The sequence below is a fragment of the Odocoileus virginianus genome, chromosome 9 (assembly GCF_023699985.2).
Source record: "Odocoileus virginianus isolate 20LAN1187 ecotype Illinois chromosome 9, Ovbor_1.2, whole genome shotgun sequence".
Classification (NCBI taxonomy): Eukaryota; Metazoa; Chordata; class Mammalia; order Artiodactyla; family Cervidae; genus Odocoileus; species Odocoileus virginianus.
The window spans coordinates 76720363-76741638 of NC_069682.1; the positions used below are offsets into that span (position 1 = coordinate 76720363).

A 21276-nucleotide genomic window follows, 5' to 3' on the forward strand; every position below is an offset into this window, starting at 1 on the left:
ACCACCACTGCCTGCTCTTCCTCAGTGCCAGTGCGTTTACGATGTTTGAGCTGGGAGTGCTCTGAAGGGATCAGGTGTTGGAAAATCTGTCCCCATCGATGTCATGAGCCCTGTGGAGAATGCAGAGTCCTTGGCAGGGGTGGATAAAAAACGAAAAGGCCCGTTACTCAGCCGTGAAAAGGGATGAAATCCAGTCATCTGGAGAGATGTGGATGGACCTCGCATCTGTCATACAGACTGAAGTGAGTCAGAAAGAGAAGAATATATTAATGCATGTGTGTGGAGTCTAGAAAAATGGTGCAGATGAACCTACTTGCAGGGCAGGAATAGAGACGCAGGCCTCCAGCGTGGACGTGTGGACACCGAGCAGGACGGGCGGCTGGGGCGGACAGAGAGCAGCCCCGATGGAGAGGCAGCACCGTTGTAAGACAGCGCGCTCGTGGGCACCGGCCGTGTAGCACCGGAGCCCAGCTTGGTGCCCTGGGATGGCCTGGAGGGTGCAATCGGGTGGCGCGGGGAGACTCCCGAGGGAGGGGTTAAGTGTATGCGTGTAGCTTATTCACACTGTAGCAGTCACACCCCAGTCAACACTGTGTGTGTGTGAAACAAGCCCTACATCTGTGAAGCTCTGAGGCTGTGCCACCTGTTAGCCTTCCGAGAAATCTAGCAAGGGGAGGCGGCTTGCGAACTTGCTCGCTAGGGCACTGAGGTGACTCTGGATGACTCATGGCCGGCATACTCTTCTTTCTGGCCAGCCCCCTCTGTGTTCCCCGGGACGTGCCTTCTCCCTGCTGCTCGGTGTGGTGGTGTCCGTGGGGAGCTTGCTTTCTGTCCGCTAGCTCACCGTGGTTCCTCTTTCAGGTTACAGAACTCAACAACGTGAAGAGCGTAGCTCGACTGCCAAAAAGCACCAAGAAGCACGCCATCGGGATTTATTTCAATGATGACACCTCCAAGACCTTTGCTTGCGAATCAGGTTTGTCGGCGGAGGGGGGGCCTTGGCTCTTTGCTCCCCAGCGGGCGCTGGGCAGCCGCGCTCATCTTTGGCGTCTCCGCAGATCTTGAGGCTGACGAATGGTGCAAAGTCCTCCAGATGGAGTGTGTGGGGACGCGGGTCAATGACATCAGCCTCGGAGAGCCTGACTTACTGGCCACTGGAGTTGAGAGAGAGCAGAGTGGTATGTAAAGAACATCCTCTCCTCTCTTTTCTTAAACTGATTTTTCTCCCTTTATAGTGAAACATAAGACATCTTGATGTAAAACTTTTGAAGTTATAAAAGTGTATAAAGGAAGAAGTAAAAATAACCTTTTATTTCACCTAAACCTCGGTTAGCATTTCTGTGTGTTTCTTAATATGTTTTTGGTGACGAATAGGACTGTATCTACATTGATAATATCAGCTGGAAGTTATGAGAAACCTGCTGTGTTTCTGTGTCAGTTTTCTTTGGAAGGTGCAGCAGATCATTGAATTTTCCCAGCATACTGTGATATAAGTACTATTACCTTCCATTTACAGATGAGGAAAAGGAAACTTAAAAGAGCTAAGGATCTGGCTTCAGGTCCAATAACTAGGGTTTGATTCTAGACCCATAGTCCTGGGCCTGTATTTATAGCCTACACGTTTTACAGTGCAGTGGGTTTTTGTCTTACTTTTCTTCTACTTAAAATTTTTATTGAACACTTTCCAGTGTTTTTAATAGAATCCAGACTTCCTGAATGTTTCATCAAGAGTAAACCCACCTAAAATCTGTGATTTTTTTTTTTTTTAACTAAAACACTTGAGCCAACTCTTTGAGCTCAACACTCAACCTGGGACTATATCACGATAAATAATAATGACCAAAATGTTCATGAACACTTCAACGAAACTCAGTATTGATCTGCAGTATGAGTTTGGAGGCAAGGAATCATTTCTTTGTCTCCAAATGCCTTGTAATAGCATAGATTGACTCCTAGAGCTCTGCACTAGCCTGTTGACTTGATCTACGAGGATATATCACAGCCGAAAAGGCGGAGGTCACCTGGCTTGACTATGAACACGACAGAGGTGGGATTGTGCTAACCCCTTCTATGGGGTCACAGTCCAATTGTTAATGAGAAAAATGCCCTCCCTCCCAACCGGAACTATGTCTTCATGACATGTTTACAGCTGGCGACTCTTTCAGATGCACCATGTCTGCCATCATCCATCTCCAGGGATGTGCTATTGATAAAGTCTGAGACGTGCTGGCTGATTCAGAGGAGCCTCTTTGCAGACTGGGAAATTGAGCTGCAGAGAGGTGAAGTCGTTAACCAGGTCACACAAACACGCCCCAGGCTTTTCCCTCCAAAAGCCACTAACTCAGAATGCTCTTGAAACCAAACAGAGGGGAAAACGTGACAGCTTCTGATTATTTTTTCGAGTGCCCAGATCAGCACTTGCCTTTCACATTTTATGTTTGCAAAGCTGTATTCAGAGAGCCCCCAAACTGAATTCACGAATTGCTTCGGGAATTGCCCTTCTGGTACCAATTTTCTGAGCCTCAGTTTCCTGTTCTGTCAAATAGGAATAAGAATACCTCTCGTATATAACTACTAAGGTTTATAACAAAACTCAGCTCTGTCTTCTGAGGTACTTTGCAAGATTAATTGTATGACTTAAAATTACTGTAATTAAAGTAGTCACTCTTATCAATGTTACTGTTATTCTTGGACAAGGTAATTACAGAACACAGTGAGTGAATTGGGAAAGATCTCTGTTATTGCTGTTGTTTAGACGCTAAGTCATGTCCGACTCTGCGACCTATGGACTCTCTTACTTTTTGCTTATTGATAACAGTCTTTCTTATTTCAGAACTCTCCAGGTAGAAATTTACTCCATTAGAGTTTACTTTTAAAATAATAGTTACTAGAAAGCAGCAAATGTTTGCTTATTGGGAGTTTGAAATAACTTAGAAAATTTGCAGAATAGATGCTTGAATACATTTGTAAACATAATCTTGACACTCCTATTTCTTAAACTTAACTAAAATCTATGAAAATTCTGTTGACTTTTTATTAATTTAGAATACCAGTGATATTATCCACTATCTTCTCAGATGCAGGCAATCTATTGTAATGGCAAATAGATAAAAATGTGTTTGCTATAGTAATAATATTTTTGTTCATAATTCATTCAAAATTTAGACTCTACAACTTCCTGAATTAGTGAATTTTGTAGAAATGTAACAGAAATACCATGGCTGTATCTGGAGGGATGAAAATTCAGTTGCAGTAATAAGCCAAATAGTTTATTCAGAGTAATCATGGTGAAATTTTAAGTCACATAAATAAGCAAATGAATATTTCTTTCCAGTATTTGGCTAATGAGAGCTCTTTGTTAAAATGAGTCCAAATCCATTGAAATTTTTCCAAATTGTTGGTCAGTTAAGTGCATAGTATTAGTTTTATTTAAATAATTTGAGATAGAATAGTGTTATGAAAATTATCAATTGATTAATATAACTTTAATATCAATAAACCATGCAACAATGATTTTGCACCTGCACCTTTTATGAACACAAAAGTGTGGGTGTAATTACCAAGTACTTGGCAGGAAAAAAATTGTTTTTAATGGTTTCATTGTTAGAGTCTCTTGCTGGCATGCAAACTTTTTATTATGTGAGCTAAAATATTTTAAAAATGATCTTTGCTCGTGTAAATAGTGTTGCATGTACACTGACCACCAGACTGTATCTTTCTGATGTTATTTAATGTAGTCTTCATTTAAAAAAGCATTTTCTGGAAGTGTTGATTTATGAGAAAGGTTTATCTTCCTGAATATTCAACCAAAACCTAGAATAAGAGCTTGAATTGTTTTGAAATGCCTCTTTGTTCCTACAGCGTCTGTGATGTTTTATTCCTGAGGATTGTAGACTAACCTTTTGTTTTTCTCCCAGAGAGATTCAATGTGTATTTGATGCCATCTCCTAACTTAGATGTACATGGCGAATGTGCCTTGCAGATTACGTATGAGCACATCTGCCTTTGGGACGCCCAGAATCCCAGAGTCAAGCTCATCTCTTGGCCGCTCAGCGCGCTGCGGCGGTATGGGCGAGATGCTGCTTGGTTCACCTTTGAGGCAGGGAGGTGAGTCTCATGGCTGTTTGTCTGTTTTTCCTCGAAGCTCACGTCACGTGAGGCCTGGGTTTTCCTGCGAGCACCAGCATGAAGCACACTGGGCGGTGCCTGGACCTGTGACTACACGATGCTGTGAACGGTGTGGTGGTGAAGTCGCTCAGTTGTGTCCGACTCTGCGACCCCACGGACTGTAGCCCGCCGGGCTCCTCTGTCCATGGGAGTCTCCAGGCAAGAACCCTGGAGTGGGTTGCCATGTCCTCCTCCAGGGGACCTTCTGGACCTAAGGATCGAACTTGTGTCTTCTGCATTGCAGGCGGATTCTCTACCAACTGAACCACTGTTGGTATATTCAGCATGGCTTGTTTTCCAGGGAGGGGGCTAATGTTTCATGAATGTGATGTGAAATTTCATTACACGGTTTCAGCCCATGCCAGAAACTGACGTTGAAGTAGGTACCAGTGCTAAAATTGTGCTCTTACGAGGTCATGCTGGACTGAGGCCAACTTCCTGGTTTTTGGAAAGCTTCTATTCGGACATGTGTGTTTCCTCACTGCACTAACTGTGGTAGATTATCACATTAGGGGCCGTTGACATTTTTCAAGTTGCAGTTTATTAAGTTTAATCTATTTTTCTCACAAGGTAATGAATGACACTAATATGATGAAGAGATTGATTTCATAACCTGCTTATTGTAATACCTAGTCAGCACTTTGGAGGCTTTTCCTGTTTCCTTTTCGAAGTTAATTTTGGAGAGAGAAGGGGGCACAGTAATATGTGGGTTGATCATTAGCTACAAACATGTTAGTCTAATCAGCATCTCATTGTCATTCTTCTTTCCTCAGAATGTAGGCTCTTCTTTTGGGAACTCTGCAGATTAAGTTTTATATTTTAGAATTTTAAATGACTAAAGTTTAAGAAATACAAGTTCTTCTGTATATGGCCTGATTTTAAAGTTGAAAAAAATCAACTTGTGACTTTAAAAGGGTTTTGTTTTTTGGATTATAAAGTAGACAGGTCTCCCCTCACAGGAGTATGGTACTTGACATAATAAGAGTAATGACATGACTTCTAAACACCTAAAACCCCACTCCATGTGAATATGTCACAGTAATGCTCCGCTCACACTAATCTGCTCACCTCACTATAAACAAAGCCCAATTACTTAAAATTCGCTTTTCAGAAATACGATCGAATCAGTGCGGTTACAATTACGCTAGACAGTGCTTAAAGCCTTCTGTCCCATGCAGCTCTTCTCTGGGCTGTTTACATTTTAGGAACCTGGAAGTGGAAATGATATAAACACATCAGTGAGTCTCTCGGAGACACAAAAGTTCTTCATCAACAAATAAAACTCCAATCTTTAGAGCAGTGGCCTTAAGTCAGAATCACTTGTTTATTACCCTTATGGGGAAACTTTGATAGAAAATCAAGAATTTGTTTGGGAAGGTGGGTATTTCTCCCTGTTTTGGTGTCAGAAATCATTTATTATCAATTTTAATATTTTTGGTCATGCCTTGCCACTCGTGGGAATCTTAGATCCCCAGCCAGGGATTGAACCCATGCCCCCTGTGGTTAAAGTAAAGGATCTAAACCACTGGACCACCAGGATTCCCTCCATAAACTGTAACCAGTGAAATATGGATATGAAAGGTGTTTTGTCATGGAAAGTAGACCTTTCTGTTGACTTGCAGGAGAGTTCTGCATTGATCAACATCTTAAGGGCCCATTTTGGGCAGCATTTATTCCAAAATTCATATTTTTCCATTTTTGATTCACTCTATTTACAGGAAATAGTAATAGGAAAAGGGTATTTATGACTTTTTGTTGTCATTTTCTAAAGGCTGAAAACAGTAAACCTTTGTAGTATCTCATGACTATTTGAAGCTTTTTTTCAAATTATCTGAGTCTTCCAGGTTTTTTAATATTCTCATAGCTTGCAAAAGTTTAACTTCATGTCGACATATAGCAGAACTGCCAGGGAGCTAGGAGATTATTTTAAAGACATATTTCTCCCAAGTATGGTAGGTTGAAAACCATAGAGATTTTTAAGCAGGGGTGTGTGTGTGTGTGTGATTGTGTGTGTTGTGTTGTGTGTATGGTATTGTGTTATTGTGTGTGATTGTGTGTTATTGTGTGTGTTGTGTGATTGTGTGTGTGTGTGCTGTGTGTATGGTATTGTGTGATTGTGTGTGTGTGATTGTGTGTGTTGTGTGATTGTGTGTGTGATTGTGTGTGTGTGATTGTGTGTGTTGTGTGATTGTGTGTATGTGATCATGTGTGTGTTGTGTAAGCATGTTCATGTTTTGTAAGTAATAGGACAGAGGTGGCCCTTGTGGACGTGGGGAGAGAATACGGAGCTCGGGTACAAGAAGTGGTGGAGGAAAAGTGAAAATATACTGAAGACGTGCGTTTCAAAAATATTCCAGTTGTCTCTGACCACAAGGCATAAACACTGACTTGGAAGATGAAAGCACTTTAGTTCGTGACCTTCATCGCTCTGTGTCTGTCCTTTTGGATGTTTCGTCCAAAACCTCCCTCCAGTGGTCAGATGCTGTGACACCCACAGCTTATCCCCAGTGTTGTGCCTCAGGTGTTGTGGGACCTGGAATGTGTGTTGGTTTTGAACAGCGTTCTTGCTCAGTGGGCGTGCTTGTGGGGCAAACTGGAGACCGAATGAATGGTCAGAAGGACAAGTGCTGGGACTGTGCTCTCAGGACCCGACTCCTTTCTCAGGCAGCATGCTGTGTGCATAAGGGGCCCTGGTTTGGGAGTCAGAGAAACCCTAGGGTCTGATCGCTGTTCTTTTTTCTGTAAACACTAAGTGGGAGCTGTTTATTTATTTATATATATATTTTTGACCTAAACGTCACAGCCGTTTATTAGGTCAGAAGTCTAGGCACAGCACGGCTCAGCTGGTTCTTTGCTCTACGATTCGCAAAAGCAAGATTTTCTCCAGGTTCCGGGGATGAACCTGCTTTGAGCCCTGTTCAGGTTGTGGGCTGAGTTCAGTTCCATATGGTTGTAGGACTGAGTTTCCTGTGTTTTTTTTTGTCAGCTGTCTGCACCTTCTAGAGGCTGCCCGCCCTCTTTGGTTCACAGTCCCCATCCTCCGTCTTGAAAGCCAGCAATGGAGTCTGATCAGTTTTTTATTAGCTGTTGACTGTGGACAAAGTGTTTAACTTCCCTTTTATGTTTATCTAAGTAATTAACTTCCTTTTGGGGTGATTGTAGGTAAAAGCAGCGATGCATATAGATGACCCAGAAGGTGCTGGGCTTCTATTAAACAGTCTCTTTGAAATTTTGTTACAATAACTTTTGGAGCAGGACTGGATTTGCAGGATTGAGACAGTATTAAATGCAAGGTGATATTACCATTTTATATTTTGCCTGAAACTCAAGTTAGAGGAATTTTTATAGTTACCATCAAGATGCTCACGATAATAAGATCATTCATGTTCCCCCAAGTGTGAAGATTTCATATCTGCCTTGCTTTATTAGTGAAGATAATTTTTTCCCTTGGCTATTTTTGGATGTGTTCAAAACAAGGCAATTTCACATTAACTAAGATAATTTTCTCCTTGTCTTACACTGACAGATGAACTGGAGTTAAGTCTCTCTAGGCAGGTAGTTTTCACCTATCCAGCATGCATCTGGAAAGACATCACAGCGTTCCCCCCTGGGACACAGGGAATCTTCCCGAAGAGCTCGGGCAGAATTCTGCTCCGTCTGGACAGAACCTGTGTTCGAGTTGAAACTAAGTGTTGTTCCTGTTGAAATGGCACCAAGGCTGACAGTGGGGTGCGTGTAATAGTCTAGGCTGGGAGTCGCAGGAGATGAAATTGGAGTTAATCTCATACTGGTTGTGGGACCCTGAGTCAATGAGCTGGCTCTCTGACTTCCATCAGCCGCCTGTGAAATGAGTATAATATTCTGTCTCTCACAAGATGACTGAAGATTGAGCAGAGGTGCACAGACGGACACCTGGCCTGGCAGGCACGAGGCAGTTGTATCAACCTAAAGGGACGCGGAGAGAAGAGAAGTTCACCGAGCCTCAGAGCCCAGGGCAGGCAGTACGGCTGGCTTCAGGCTCGGGTTGACCCAGAGGCCAGATGAGGATCCTAGGCTGCATCTCACAGTCCCGCTCCCTCTGGATGGCTTCACCCTGACTCCACGTGGGTCCTCCAGGAGCCTTGGCATCTTCTCACACCAGCAGCCGATAGAAGAGAAGTAGATTCTCATCAGAGGCTGACTCCGTGTCGGGGACTGCTTTGAGGACTCTGTGGAAAGCACGCAGGGCACAGATAGAATGGTGTGGTTCCCCCAAAGCCGGAAGGAGATACTGACACTATCGGAAGACATGTGAAGTTTAAAAAAAAACTAACAAAATGTGTCCAACAGAGTGTTTAATTATTGCTCAAAGCAATTAAAGTAAATCAGCTATTTGACTATAATTAGCAATATCACTCATAATGGTGCTGAGATACAGAACAGTGGTTCTCAACCAGGGGGTGATTTTGCCCCCAAAGGACACTGGGCAATGTCTGGAGACATTTTTAGTTGTCGCAGCATAACCTGTAGAGAACAACCCCGCACAGCAAAGAACTGTCAGGTCCAGGCTCTAGCAGGCACGTCAACCACTGAAACGGGTACTGATACTTAGGGAGGCCTTACTGTAAGGAAGGGGCGTCCCTGGTGCCTCAAATGGTAAGCAGTCTGCCCGCAGTGCGGGAGACCTGGGTTTGGCCCCTGGGTTGGGAAGATCCCCTGGAGACGGGACAGGCTACCCATCCAGTATTCTTGCCTGGAGAAGTCCATGGACAGAGGAGCCTGGCAGCTACCGTCCATGGGGTCACAAAGAGCCGGCTACGACTGAGCGACTAACACTTTCACTTAACTACGGTAAGAAAGTTGTTGCATTAAAAGTGTTATACGCACTATCCCATTTAAGTCATTTGCTGGTCATATAGACTAGGGGATATGATTATTCTCATCCTAAGAGGAAGCTTGGGGATCTGTGCAACTGATCCACAGGCACCAGAGCTGTGAGTAAAAGGTGGATTCAGAAACACGCTCAGGTCTTCTCACTCCCCAACCCTGAGATTCCTAAAGAAGGCTAAGTGTCACAGCTCTGCTAGGTTAGCCTGGTTCTTTCTCTTAAATAACTGTGTAAAATTCATTTTAATCAGAGGATAACTGCTTCACGATGTTGAGCTGGGTTCTGCTACACAACGGCGTGAACCAGCCATGAGTCCCATGCATCCCCTCTAGCCTGGTTCTCGGACTTACCAGGCGGCTCGACAGCAAAGAGTCTGCCCGCGGTGCAGAAGACTTGGGTTCAGTCTGTGGGTCGGGAAGATCCCCTGGAGAAGGGAATGGATACAACACTGTTCTTGCCTGGAAAATCCCATGGACAGGGGAGCCTGGTGGGCTGCGGTCCATGGGGCTGCAAAGAATCAGACGTGACTGAGCAACTGACACTTTCACAGCTGGTTCTTAATGAACTCTGCAGAGCTAAGGAGGAGAAGGCATCCTGCATAACCAGCACTTGTGCGTGCATAAATTATCTTAGTTTAATTCCAGAACCTCCTGTTTGTCCTGCTGATTCTGAGTGAGGCACTTTCAGTCAGGATCATTCATCTCTCCTGCGCTGCATTATCATGACCAAAGGTGGTTAAAAGTCTTCTAGATTCCGTTTAGCCCTCTCTTTTCCAATGTAGGCAAGTCTAACCATACCTCTGTGTTTTTTTTTTAAGAAACCCAGAGTTGATATATAATCTATAATAAAGAGCAATTGCAGAATTAATTGCTACTCATTGCCCCCGGAGATAAAGAACAGTTAGCCTATGGGGAGGGTGGGAGGCAGGGGAAGGGGCACATTGCTTATTTTATTTTTGAGTATTTTCTAGTCTTCTATTTGTTTCTTTCCACTTGGAAGCCCTGAAACATCAGTGAAGCAGACCAGCTGGCAGGGTCTCTGATTTTTTACGGGAAGATCCAGTTGAGGTGAAGTTGTAACTGCAGTCGTGTGCCCCACGGAACTTTCTTTGAACGTTTCTATGAAGCATGGCGCCAGGTGCCCAGTCGGTTTCCCTGTGAATTTCACGGCTGGCTGCCCAGTTCCCACGTGCCAGCCTCAGGCCCCGCCCCACCTCCTGACTGATTTTAATGGACGCCCTGGGTTCAGCGCCTGCAAGGATGGGGGGAGATCATGTCACGTGTGGCGGGACAGGGTGGATGATTACCACCCTGGACGCCTCTCTCTACTAGCCGAGGAATGTTTGTCTTGTGCTTTTGACATCGTTTTAAGAGAAACTTTGAAGTATGCCAAGAATAAGTGAAAATTGACATTGCATAGACACATTCTTTTCCTTAAATGGAGTGCACACACTGGTGAAAAAGACTTTTTTGGATGTAAAGGCATCTGAACAGCCTTGGAAAAGAAGTCATCTGTGTCTGGTGTATATCACTCTAAAAACAATACTAATTGGCAAAACGGTCTGTTTTAAGAGACTATTTAACATTTCATTGAAGAAGAAAATTTTATCTTCCTCTAATTGATGAGTTTAAGGTTAAAAAGGACCATTATTCTAATATAAATCTTTGGGTGTTCTCTATTTGTCTTCTTGATTCTAAGCTACTCAGCCATCTCTCACTTCTAAGTATTTTATAGAGCATATATTCTTTCTTCCTAAAGGATTGAAAGCAAATTAGCAAATAAAATGTACTCCATGTTTCCTACTATGTTGAACAGAGAGCTGTAAAATTTTTTAATTGGAATATAGTTGATTTACAGTGTTAATGCTAGTTTCAGGTGCATAGCAAAGGGACCCTGTTATATATATACAGAGAGCCACAGTTTCTTATCCTTTTCCCTCACAGGTCATTGTTCTTGTTTAGTTGCTCAGCCGTGTCCAACTCTTTGCAACCCCAGGGACTGTAGCTCTCCAGGCTCCTCTGTCCATGGGATTTCCCAGGCAAGAGTACTAGAGTGGGTTGCCGTTTTCTTCCCCAGGGGATCTTCCTGATCCTGGGATCAGACCCGCATCTGGTGCATTGGCAGGTGGGTTCTTCACCACTGAGCTGTCAGGTGAGCCCACGTAGGCCATTGCAAAGTATGTAAATATGCTTGATCCCACACAGTCTTGCTCAGAAGAAGCGAGATTCCTCTTTTGAAAGCAAACAGAAGCTATAGTTGTACTTATATGGCCATTCACTCTTCATTAGCATTGATCTAAAAAGTAATTATAAAAGTGACATGCGTTTTAAGTATTCCACGAGTGGAGGCATGTATGAAACCAGAAGGCACAGTCCCCTTTGTACTCCAGGAAGTAACCTCTTCAATCATCATCTTTAGTAGATCATTCATCATTGCACGTCTGTTCTCTGCCAGACACTGTGCTAAGTGTTTGGGTGTGAACACAGACAAGGCCATCGTAAGACGCTTAACCAAGTCCCCTTTATCTCTGAACTTCTATGGTTTTAGCATATGAAATCCCTAAAGGAAAGGATGACTTTCTTATGATCTTTGGGAAAAAAATTAGACACTCATCAATGCCTCCAGTCTTGTGGCCATCTTTAAAAAAATTTAAGGTGTATTTTTAAAAATTTATTTATTCATCTAGCTTTATTCAGGGATCAATGACATAGAACATCACTTAAGGCTAAGATGTACAAGGTGATGATTCAATACATGTATGTCTTGCAGAAGGATCACCACAGTAAGGCTCCTTACCACCTTCATCACCGGGTTACCAAAAGAGTGTGCCTGTGGGGGCCGGCTGCTTGCCGCTCAAAAGCCAACAGGCCAGGCTGGTGGAAAGGGAAGTCTGCTGTATTTCAGATGCCGGCAGCTGTGGGGGGCAGTGAGGGTGGTGGACGTCTGTCCAGCCCCCGCTGACACGCAGGGCTGAGAGCTTTGACAGAGGGAGCTGGGGGGCGGGCATGCCGAGCAGCGCGGTCACCTTCTCGTTGGCCGTCGGTGGTCTGACCAACAGCATCTTGACTGTCTCACAGTCCATCTTCAGTTCCAGGGTCTGTCTGTTCCTGTTTATTTGTGGCCCACTCTCTGAACTGTGGCCCCTCACGTCCTGAGTACCGTCTGGTCATCCGGTAGTTAACTTCTCCACCTGGGGTTCTGGAACCTATAAGACAGCTCACAGGATGTGGCCCAGAACATCACCTGCAGCCCGTGAGGAAGAACTGAAGGCCCTTGACGATGCTTGATGACTGCGTTGTTATTGTTTAGTCTCCTTTGACTGTTTTCCTTTGTTTCAGCACTTCTCACTTTTCTGATTGAACGTATTCTTTGACTAAAGTTTCCCACAGACAAAAGGCAGTCAGAGGACATGGCTGGAGGTTGGGGGGCAGGGACCATATGGTCCTGCTCCGTTTCAGCCTCACATAATTACCCCTTTTTGTGGTGGGAACACTTATGATCTGCTGTCTTCCAGGTATACAATACAATATTCCCCGTGATGGTCCCCACACTGTACGTTAGATTCCCAGGACTTACCTTCCAGCTGGAAGTCTGTACCCTTAGGCCAGCATCTCCCGTTTTTCTTTGCCCCAACCCCTGGTAACCACCTTTCTATTCACAGTGTCTATGTGTTCGGCTGTTTTAAGATTCCATCTATCAGTGAGATCACACAGTATTTGTCTCTCTTTCTCTGACCTATTTCACTTAGCATAATGCCCTCAAGGTCCATCCACGTCACAAATGGCAGGATTTTCTTCTCTTTTTTGTGACTCAGTAATAGTCCAGTGTGTTGTTTTCTTTATCCATTCATGCGCCAGTGACTCTAAGGTTATTTCCATGTCTCAGCTACTATAAATAATGCTGCAGTGAACGTCGGAGTGCTAACGTCTCTTTGAGATGGTGATTTTACTTCCTCTGGACATATAGCAGAAGTGGAATTGCTGGCAACTCTATTTTTTGAAGAAGCACCATCCCGTTTTTCATTGTGGCTGTACCAATCTACATTCCCACCCACGATGCACAAGGGTTTCCTTTTCTCTCACTTGTCATCTCTTGCCTTTTTCACAGTCGCCATTCTAACAGGTATGAGGCTGTATTTCATTGTGGGTTTGATTTCCTTGAGGGTCAGTGATGTTGGGCATTTTTCACCTGTTGGCCATTTGTGTGGTGAGACCGTTTGTCATAGGTGATGGCCCACTAGCATATGTGAGCGCTCTATATACGACAGTGCCTCAGGGTTCCGGTAAGGGGCTAGTGAAGATGAACCATCCCTTCTTCCATCACACACTTCCTGAGTGCACGCTAGGAGCTAGTGTGCCTCCAGACAGCGTGGATGTAGCAATAAATGAAACTGCTGTTCAGTTGTGAAACGTACCCTCTAGAGGAGACGAGATACAGGCAATAGCAAACATTAAGAAAAAGTAAAATAGATGTTAGGATATGTAAGCCCCACATGAAAACTAAGGTTATGGAAAGTGCCCAAGGAGGGCACGGTTTTAAGAAGGGCGAGACGACTGGCTCTGCTCGGTCAGTGGCGTATGAATAAAGGCCTGAAAGGGTGAGGGAGTGAGCCACGTGGAATCTGATGGGAGAGGATCCTGGCGCACGTAGGTGGTGCTGAGGGGGACGCGTGTGGCGGGAGCCTGGAGATCTGAGCCAGGCGGCTGGCAGGGCTGAGCGGGACAGGTGGAAGGGAAGCGCCGCGTGACGGAGGCGGAGACGCGGCAGGGTCAGGCCCTGTGGGGCCCGGTGGCCACGGACAAGAGTCTGGCTTTTGGTCCTGATCACATGGGAGCCACGGGGGGCTGCACAGTCTGAAGAAACGGTCCCCGAGGCCGGTCTCACTGCCAAGCCGGCTGCAAGTCCAGGGGTTCCCGTACCACCCAAGGTGGAACCATTTGCTGGGATGACTCAGAATTCACTGAGAGCTGTGAAGTTCATGGTTCATTTCAGAGACGGATGCAGACTCACGTCAGCCGGGAGAGGACGGGCAGACGGTGGGGAGCAGGGAAGCAGGTGATGTGGAGCCAGGCCTGTGCCACCTTCCCCGTCTCAACGTGTGACAGTCACATGGAGCTCGGCCAGCCAGGGACGTGCCCCAACCTGTGGCAGTCAGAGCTTTGGCTGGCCCTCCGTCACTCCGTCATGGTCTGAGTCGTTGATTGCCCGGGTGGGGGGATCTCCATCTCCAGATGCACAGAGGCCATGTGGCCCAAAGCTCATTCCAAACCACGTTGTTACTCTTTGCCTGGTCAGGAACCCCAGGCAAGCCAAACCCCTGACCTCCCAGGAGCCCATGGTGAAGACCAGAACTCTTTTTGGACAAGATTAAATTCTTGGCTTAGGAAAGGCGGGGCAGGAGGAGAAGGGGGCGTCAGAGGATGAGATGGATGGCATCACTGACGGGTTGGACATGTTTGAGCAAACTCCGAGAGATAGGGAAGGACGGGGAGGCCTGGCGTGCTGCAGCCCGTGGGGTCCCAGAGGCAGACCCGACTGAGCGACTGAGCAATGACAAGTTCTTGGCCACACGGGGAGCGTTAAGCAACGAGGTGACGTGGTCTGGTTTCCTTTTTTAAAACTAGACTCTGTCTGACTGAAGCCAGTTAGAGGAGCATCCTGGCGACGCTCAGGGGGAGGGGCGGTGTGGCTGTGACGACTCTGGTAGCAGTGAGTGAAAGTGGCTTAAGAGTTTTGAAGCTGAAGCCCAAGAAAGTTACTCACTGGTTGGATGTGGGTTAGGAGAAAAATAGAGGTGTTCATGACCCCCCGGAAGCAGCTGAAACTGCAGAGCTTCCCAAAGTGGGGGTCTGTGGAGGTAGGCTGACAGTACATCAGTTTTGGACACGTTATCGTCAAGGCTTGTTCAGCAGTTTCCCTATACTCGCTTTTCATCTCGTCGGTATTAGTAAAGCTGATTAGTAGTGCTGGAGAAGAGTCTTGAGAGTGCTTGAGAGTCCCTTGGACAGCAAGGAGATTAAACCAGTGAGTCCTAAAGGAGATCAGTCCTGAATATTCATCAGAAGGACTGATGCTGAAGCTGAAACCCCAATACTTTGGCCACCTGATGTGAAGAGCCAACTCATTGGAAAAGACCCTGATGCTGGGAAAGATTGAAGGCAGGAGGAGAAGGGGGTGACAGAGGATGAGATGGTTGGATGACATCACCAATTGGATGGACATGAGTTTGAGCAAGCTCTGGGAGATAGTGAAGGATGGAGAAGCCTGGTGGGCTGCAGTCCATGGGGTCAAAAAGAGTCAAACACGACTGACCGACTTAACAACAACACAGTGTCTTGAGATAGTAGCATTTCATTTCCAACCGGCTCCTTATAAACTGCCATATCCAGAGGGATGAGGAAAAATGCATCCTTGACAGAAAGACTTAGATTGAGGTCTTGGCTTAGCACAAGAAAGCAAAAAAGGAAGAAAAAAGTCGTCATCTTTCTTTGATTTTGTTTCCATGTTAAGTGTTTGAGAACAGATGCGAGTAATAAACTGCCACCCTCTCGTATTCTAGCCATGTGGTCTGGCTTTGGATAGTTCATTTTCTCCCCCACAAACCTTCAGGCCCACACACAGGAGGGTTAGAACATATATCTGATCGTGTCTGTGTGCGTGTAAGGGGACTGGTCACAGGAACTCTGGTGATGCTGAAGACGGAACCCGGGAGAGAGGACAACAGATAGCAATGCACACTTGGGACTGGGCCTTTGTCTTCATCCTGCTTGCTTGGTCGTTAAGGCGTTGCTAACACTTCAGGATAGACACCAGTACTTCCTGGAGCTGGAGAAACGAAACACAGGACGTTTCCCACCATCGTCTTTGGGGTTTCTTTAACAGATCATCTTTTTTAAATTGTGTTTCTTCGTTTTTGGCCGTGCCGGGTCTTCCCTGCTGCTCGCGCTCTCTCGCTGGGCGAGCCGGGGCTCCTCTCTGGCTGGGGTGCCCAGGCCGCTCATCGCAGTGGCCCTCTTGTGTCGGAGCGGGCTCGGGAGCACGCAGGAGGACCTCTTCAGGAGGAGCAGCAGGAGGCTTTAGCAGCCGTGGCCTCCGGGCTCTGGGCACAGGCTCAGTAGTTGTGGCGCATGGGCCTGTTTGCTCCGAGGCATGTGGGATCTTCTTGGATCAGGGATCAAACTTTTGATCCCACGTCTCTTGCCTTGGCAGGCAGATTCTTTACCACTGAGCCACCAGGGAAACCCCCTCATTAATTCAATGAAAGTGGATTCTTTTATTAAAGGGAAACTTCATCTCGCTGAGTTCATGTTTCTGTTCTCAAAGGAAGAGGTTTCCACTGCTGTGCTCTCAGGTGCCTGCCAGCCTCAGGCGTGAGCGCCCCCGGCCACACGCCTTCCTCTCCCAGGCATCTGACTCTCACATCTTCGCTGTTGTCCTGGGGTGCAGTCACCTGCGTTTCCTTTGGGGCTGTGGTTGTGCCTGTCTTGTGATGTTTTCCCTGAGGACCTCATCTTCATTGCTTTTGCCATTTTAAAGAGCTCAAGTAGCAGCACCGAATCCTAACTAAGTGTTTACTTGATGTCAGGTCCTTTGCTAAATATAAAACAAGATTTCCCACCGCCCTCTGAAGTTTGGGTGAGTTTATTGCTCACATTAGAAATATGAGGCTGGCTTCAAGAGGCCAGAGGACTTGCCCAAGGTCACAGCATCCGAGGGAGCTGGGACAGGGAGGTCCTGTCTCCTGCGGCACCAGAGCAGGACTCTGCAAACTGGATGTGATCTCCCTAAAACGCGAGGTGCTTTTAGGTGATAGAGACATCGTGTTAACTGAATGTGACTCTTCCAGGGATGGAGTAATTTTCTTTACAGTTACCTTTTTGATTAAATTATAGAGAAACATTTCAGTGGGTTGCCTGCATGTCTTTTTTTTCCTCTTAATAAATTCTTCCCTTTATTAGGAAAGGGAGAAGTAACACATTTCATGCCACATGTGTTGAACAGTGCATCTTCTAACAGTTTCTAATTTACCTGTGTTACTTAGAGGTAATATGAACCAGTCAATCCTAAAGGAAATCCACCCTGACTATTCATTGGAAGGACTGATGCTGAAGCTGAAGCTGCACTACTTTGGCCACCTGAAGTGAAAAGCCAACTTATTGGACAAGGCACTGATGCTGGGAAAGATTGAAGGCAAAAGGAGGAGGGGGTGGCAGAGGATAAGATGGTTTGACAGCATCTCCGCCTCAAAGGGCATGAGTTTGAAGAAACTCCAGGAGATAGAGGAGGGCAGGGAGGCCTGGCGTGCTGCAGCCCATGGGGTCAAAGAGGCTGAGACACTGACCAGTAACTGAAGAGTAAGCAAACTCTCAGCTTGAATCTTTGACGGGAGGCCCTAAACAGAAGGTGATGACTTACTAGCTTTATTTTCATTGTATTCATGTTCTTGTCTTCTTTCAATTTATGGCAGAGCCTACTGGTTCATGATATGGATTTGATCATCCCATTTACAACGTATTTGTTTAATAGAAAAAAAATGAATCGATTTAAAATACTGAGTAGGAGATACAAAGGTTTGACAAGCAAGTGAAAGCTGTGTACTGATGTTCACAGAGCTGTCCCCTGCTCAGCAGCCCAGGTGGCGTATCTTGTGTCTCCCGCGTTGATTCCATGTGTCAAGGGGGCCTGGGTCCAGTCCTCAGTAACTCCTTTCCTCGTCCGGCCTGCTGTCTCCTCATCTATGCTGCAGTTACTTTGTTCTCTTGCTCAGTTGCTAAGTCATGTCTGATTCTTTTGTGACCTCGTGGACTGTACCTACTAGGCTCCACTGTCTGTGGGATTTTCCAGGCAAAAATACTGGAGTGGGTTGCCATTCCCTTCTCCAGGGGATCTTCCTGACCAGGGTTCGAACCTGAGTCTCCCGCTTGGCAGGCAGGTCCTTTACCATCTGAGCCGCCAGGGAGGCCCCCTACAGTTATTTACTGGGCACCAAATATAGGCCAAGGCCTGTGGTGCGTCCTGGCGGGAAAGCTGTGAGTGAGTCAGAGAACAGTCTCCATCCACGGGGAGCTTCCATTCACGCGCTTGTGCATTCCATGTGTCACATCTAATGCTTTTAATGAAGTCAGGTGACAGTCACTATCATTATAGTTACTTTTCAAATGGACAGTGCAGGCCTAGGAAGGTTTACGGACCCGCCCCAGGCCTCAAAGCTGGTGAGGGGCAATCCCAGCCAGGTAGTCTGGAGCCCAGGTCTTTACCTCTGCCCAGCCTCTTCCACACTGCCTTGATACGTCCTTATCGCGTATATGAAGGAATGAATTTCCCAATACTTTCTGAGCTCTTGGTTTTTCAATGATGATTCTTAACCAGTTGCATAATCCATGGTTTGGAGTAGCAGACATGGCATTTAGGCAAAGTCGTTACTGAGGATGCCAAAGCTCTAAGTGCTTCTCTATGGACACAGTGTTCTTGTACCCAAATCCTTATCCTCTCGAAGGGCAGAAGGTCCAACTTAAACTCCTTATTTTTCTTTCTCTGGGTGTGCGTCAGCTGGTTTCTGTTAGTGTATGGCCGTCGGGAAAGAGTGCTGGGGCGTCTGGGACATTAGCTAAAGTGCCCAAGGTCACAGTCAGCGGGTGGAGAGGAGTCGGGACCGTTGGTAGTCCCCACTTGTGCACGTGCAGGTCTGCGGCGGGTGAACGGGAACGTCTTCGCCCCGCCTTGTGTCTTCTCTGGAGCTGCGAGGGGACGCGGCCGTAGGAGGTTATGTAAGACCATCATGCGAGGGGACGCGGCCGTAGGAGGTTATGTAAGACCATCATGCGAGGGGACGCGGCCGTAGGAGGTTATGTAAGACCATCACTCCTTTGATGTGCTTTCCTCTTGACTTCCTTTCCTTTCCTCCCCACTCTCCCATTTTCTTCTGACTTGCCTTGGGGAGTTGGCCCATTATTTTACTGAAGGCCCCCAGCAACATTTTTAATGCTTCGTAAAGCTGCTTATGAAACAGCGCCAAACAAATCTTTTGGGTTGGGGGCAGAGTGTGAATGAAATAAAAGAACTTGTGGGTGGAGGTTTGCAGAGACCTATGGAAGAGCCTCTGAGGTCAATTTTTGTTCATTATCCACACTTTCTGGGCCACGCTGACCCCGGAAGGGCACATGCCTTTGAGTGTTCGGATGGATGCAGTGCAAACCAAAGGCCTAACTTCTGGTCTATTTAGTGGCCTTGAGTGCATTTTCATCCCCTTCATGCAGACTGGTGGCCTCCTGGCCAGACATGGTCCTTAAGTGGTATTTTGACCTTGGAGGTTAAAACAAAGCTTAGAGAAAATGGAAAAAGTAGCAACATTGAAAACTCAGATTATTCCTGTAAAAATTCAAGATTTCTGGTTTCTCTTAAATAATCAGAAGTGTGACTGCTCTGCTCTCACATTTCCCGTGTAAATGCCCGACCGTCTGTGAAGCTCTGTGTCGTGGGAGGTCTCTGTCTCCATTCATTCACGTTCTTCGTCTAAACCCCGATGGAATTTGAGGTTGTGACTCCTGTTACTTTCTGTAAGTGGTGAGTGTGTATGTATAAGTGTGTGTGTGTGTGTGTGTGTGTTTGTATGTGTGTGTGCGTGTCTTTCAGATCCTTACGTGAAGGCAAGGAAAGTCTGTGTACTTTCAGGAGTACTTGATGCTCTGTTTTGATTTCGTTTATTTCTGATCACGATAATCATTGAATCAAATGTCACTAAAGGATGGTTGTGGTGGATTCATGATGTTAACCAAAAGGAGACACTGGATAAAGGAATGATTTTTTTCCAAGAGTTCTTGCCAATTAGTGAGTCATAATATAAATTAAGCACTTCACCACTAGTCTTACAAGCAGAAGAGAAAACATCAGCATTTTATAAGTTGACAGATGAATAGATAGCTAGATGACACCTAGATGATAGATTAAATAGATCAACAGGTATATTTGGTCACAGCCTAAATTCTGTTACTGTGGGTTGCAGTTACAAAAACCTTAAAGCCACTGGATCATCAAGTTTTAGAAACACAGTTGCAGGTTTGCTTTTATATGAATCAATCATCCTGTAAGTATTTCCCAGTTAACAGGAACCTTCATACTTTCTGAAATCAGGGTTGACATCTAAGTAAGTAAATAAATGATGACCTCTGCCCTAAAAGATACAGAAGGCCACTTCTTTCACTTAAATAATTGATTGCAGTTACCCTTCTCCTAACAAGGTGTATTTCCATATTTGGTGGAAAAAAAGAAGTGTGAAAAAAAATTAAAACCTTGCAGAACTAAGTGCCAAGTAGCAGAGTCAAATTTCTATGTGGGTCAAGCAGTGGATAGCAGTGAGGAGGGAAGTATTTTAGGAAGTCTTCAGGAGCAAAACGGGACTTGAGAAAAATGCTTTGAATTTTAGTTTTTAATTCTTTGAATTAAAATGACAATTAAAATCACGTGATCAACCTCATAAGCTGGTTTTTACGTTAGCTTGTTGAAAGAGCCTTCTAATTTTTCTCTTTCTTCTTAGATGTCCATACTAGCGAAATTCAAGCCAGCAGGTTTTGACCAATTAACATACTCTATGCTATACATGCTGAAGACTGCCATATGGCCGGGATATTGAGCCAACTGTAGATAATTAGATGAGGATAAAGCTTCCTTTTTTTTACTGCACTAATTGCATAGACTGGAATAGATAAAATCATTAACAGTAGTTTGGGTCGAAAATCGGTTTGGTTTCCATGCTGTGTTAAAAAGTTCTTTTGATGTGAGCCTCTCGATGTGAGCAAGACTCGGGCAGTCAGGCCAGTGTTCAGTTTTCAGTAAGAGTCTCAGCGGTGGAAGAAGAGGGATTGTGTCTTAGAATAACCAAGTAATTATTAATAATTGTAAATAATGTAATAATTGAATAGTGTTCTTTAAAACAAAAACAACCTTAGTTTACTGTTGATATCATTAATTATGTGTACCCACACCACTGTATATATATGTATTTTATGTGTGTATATACAAATATATATATATATATATACACACACACATACTCTTGCAATGCAGGAGACACAGGACACATGGGTTCAGTTCCTGGATCAGAAAATCCCCTGATGAAGGAAGGCGGCAACCCACCCCAGTATTCTTGCCTGGGAAGTCCCATGGACAGAGGAGTCTGGTGGGCTATACAGTCTATGGGGTTGCAAAGAGTCGGACACAGCTGAGTGACTAAGCACACGTAGAAA

General features: G+C 45.4%; 1 protein-coding gene across 2 annotated transcripts in view; it reads left to right on the forward strand.

Annotated features, from left to right (window-relative positions):
• DOK5 (docking protein 5) overlaps positions 1-21276 on the forward strand; it is a 149048-nt gene that overhangs the window by 91359 nt on the left and 36413 nt on the right. For both annotated transcript variants that reach the window (XM_070472787.1, XM_020914337.2), the window contains exons 3-5: positions 862-976; positions 1059-1178; positions 3918-4107. In XM_070472787.1, coding sequence (XP_070328888.1) covers positions 862-976; positions 1059-1178; positions 3918-4107 — 425 coding nt within the window. The remainder of the gene's footprint in view (positions 1-861; positions 977-1058; positions 1179-3917; positions 4108-21276) is intronic.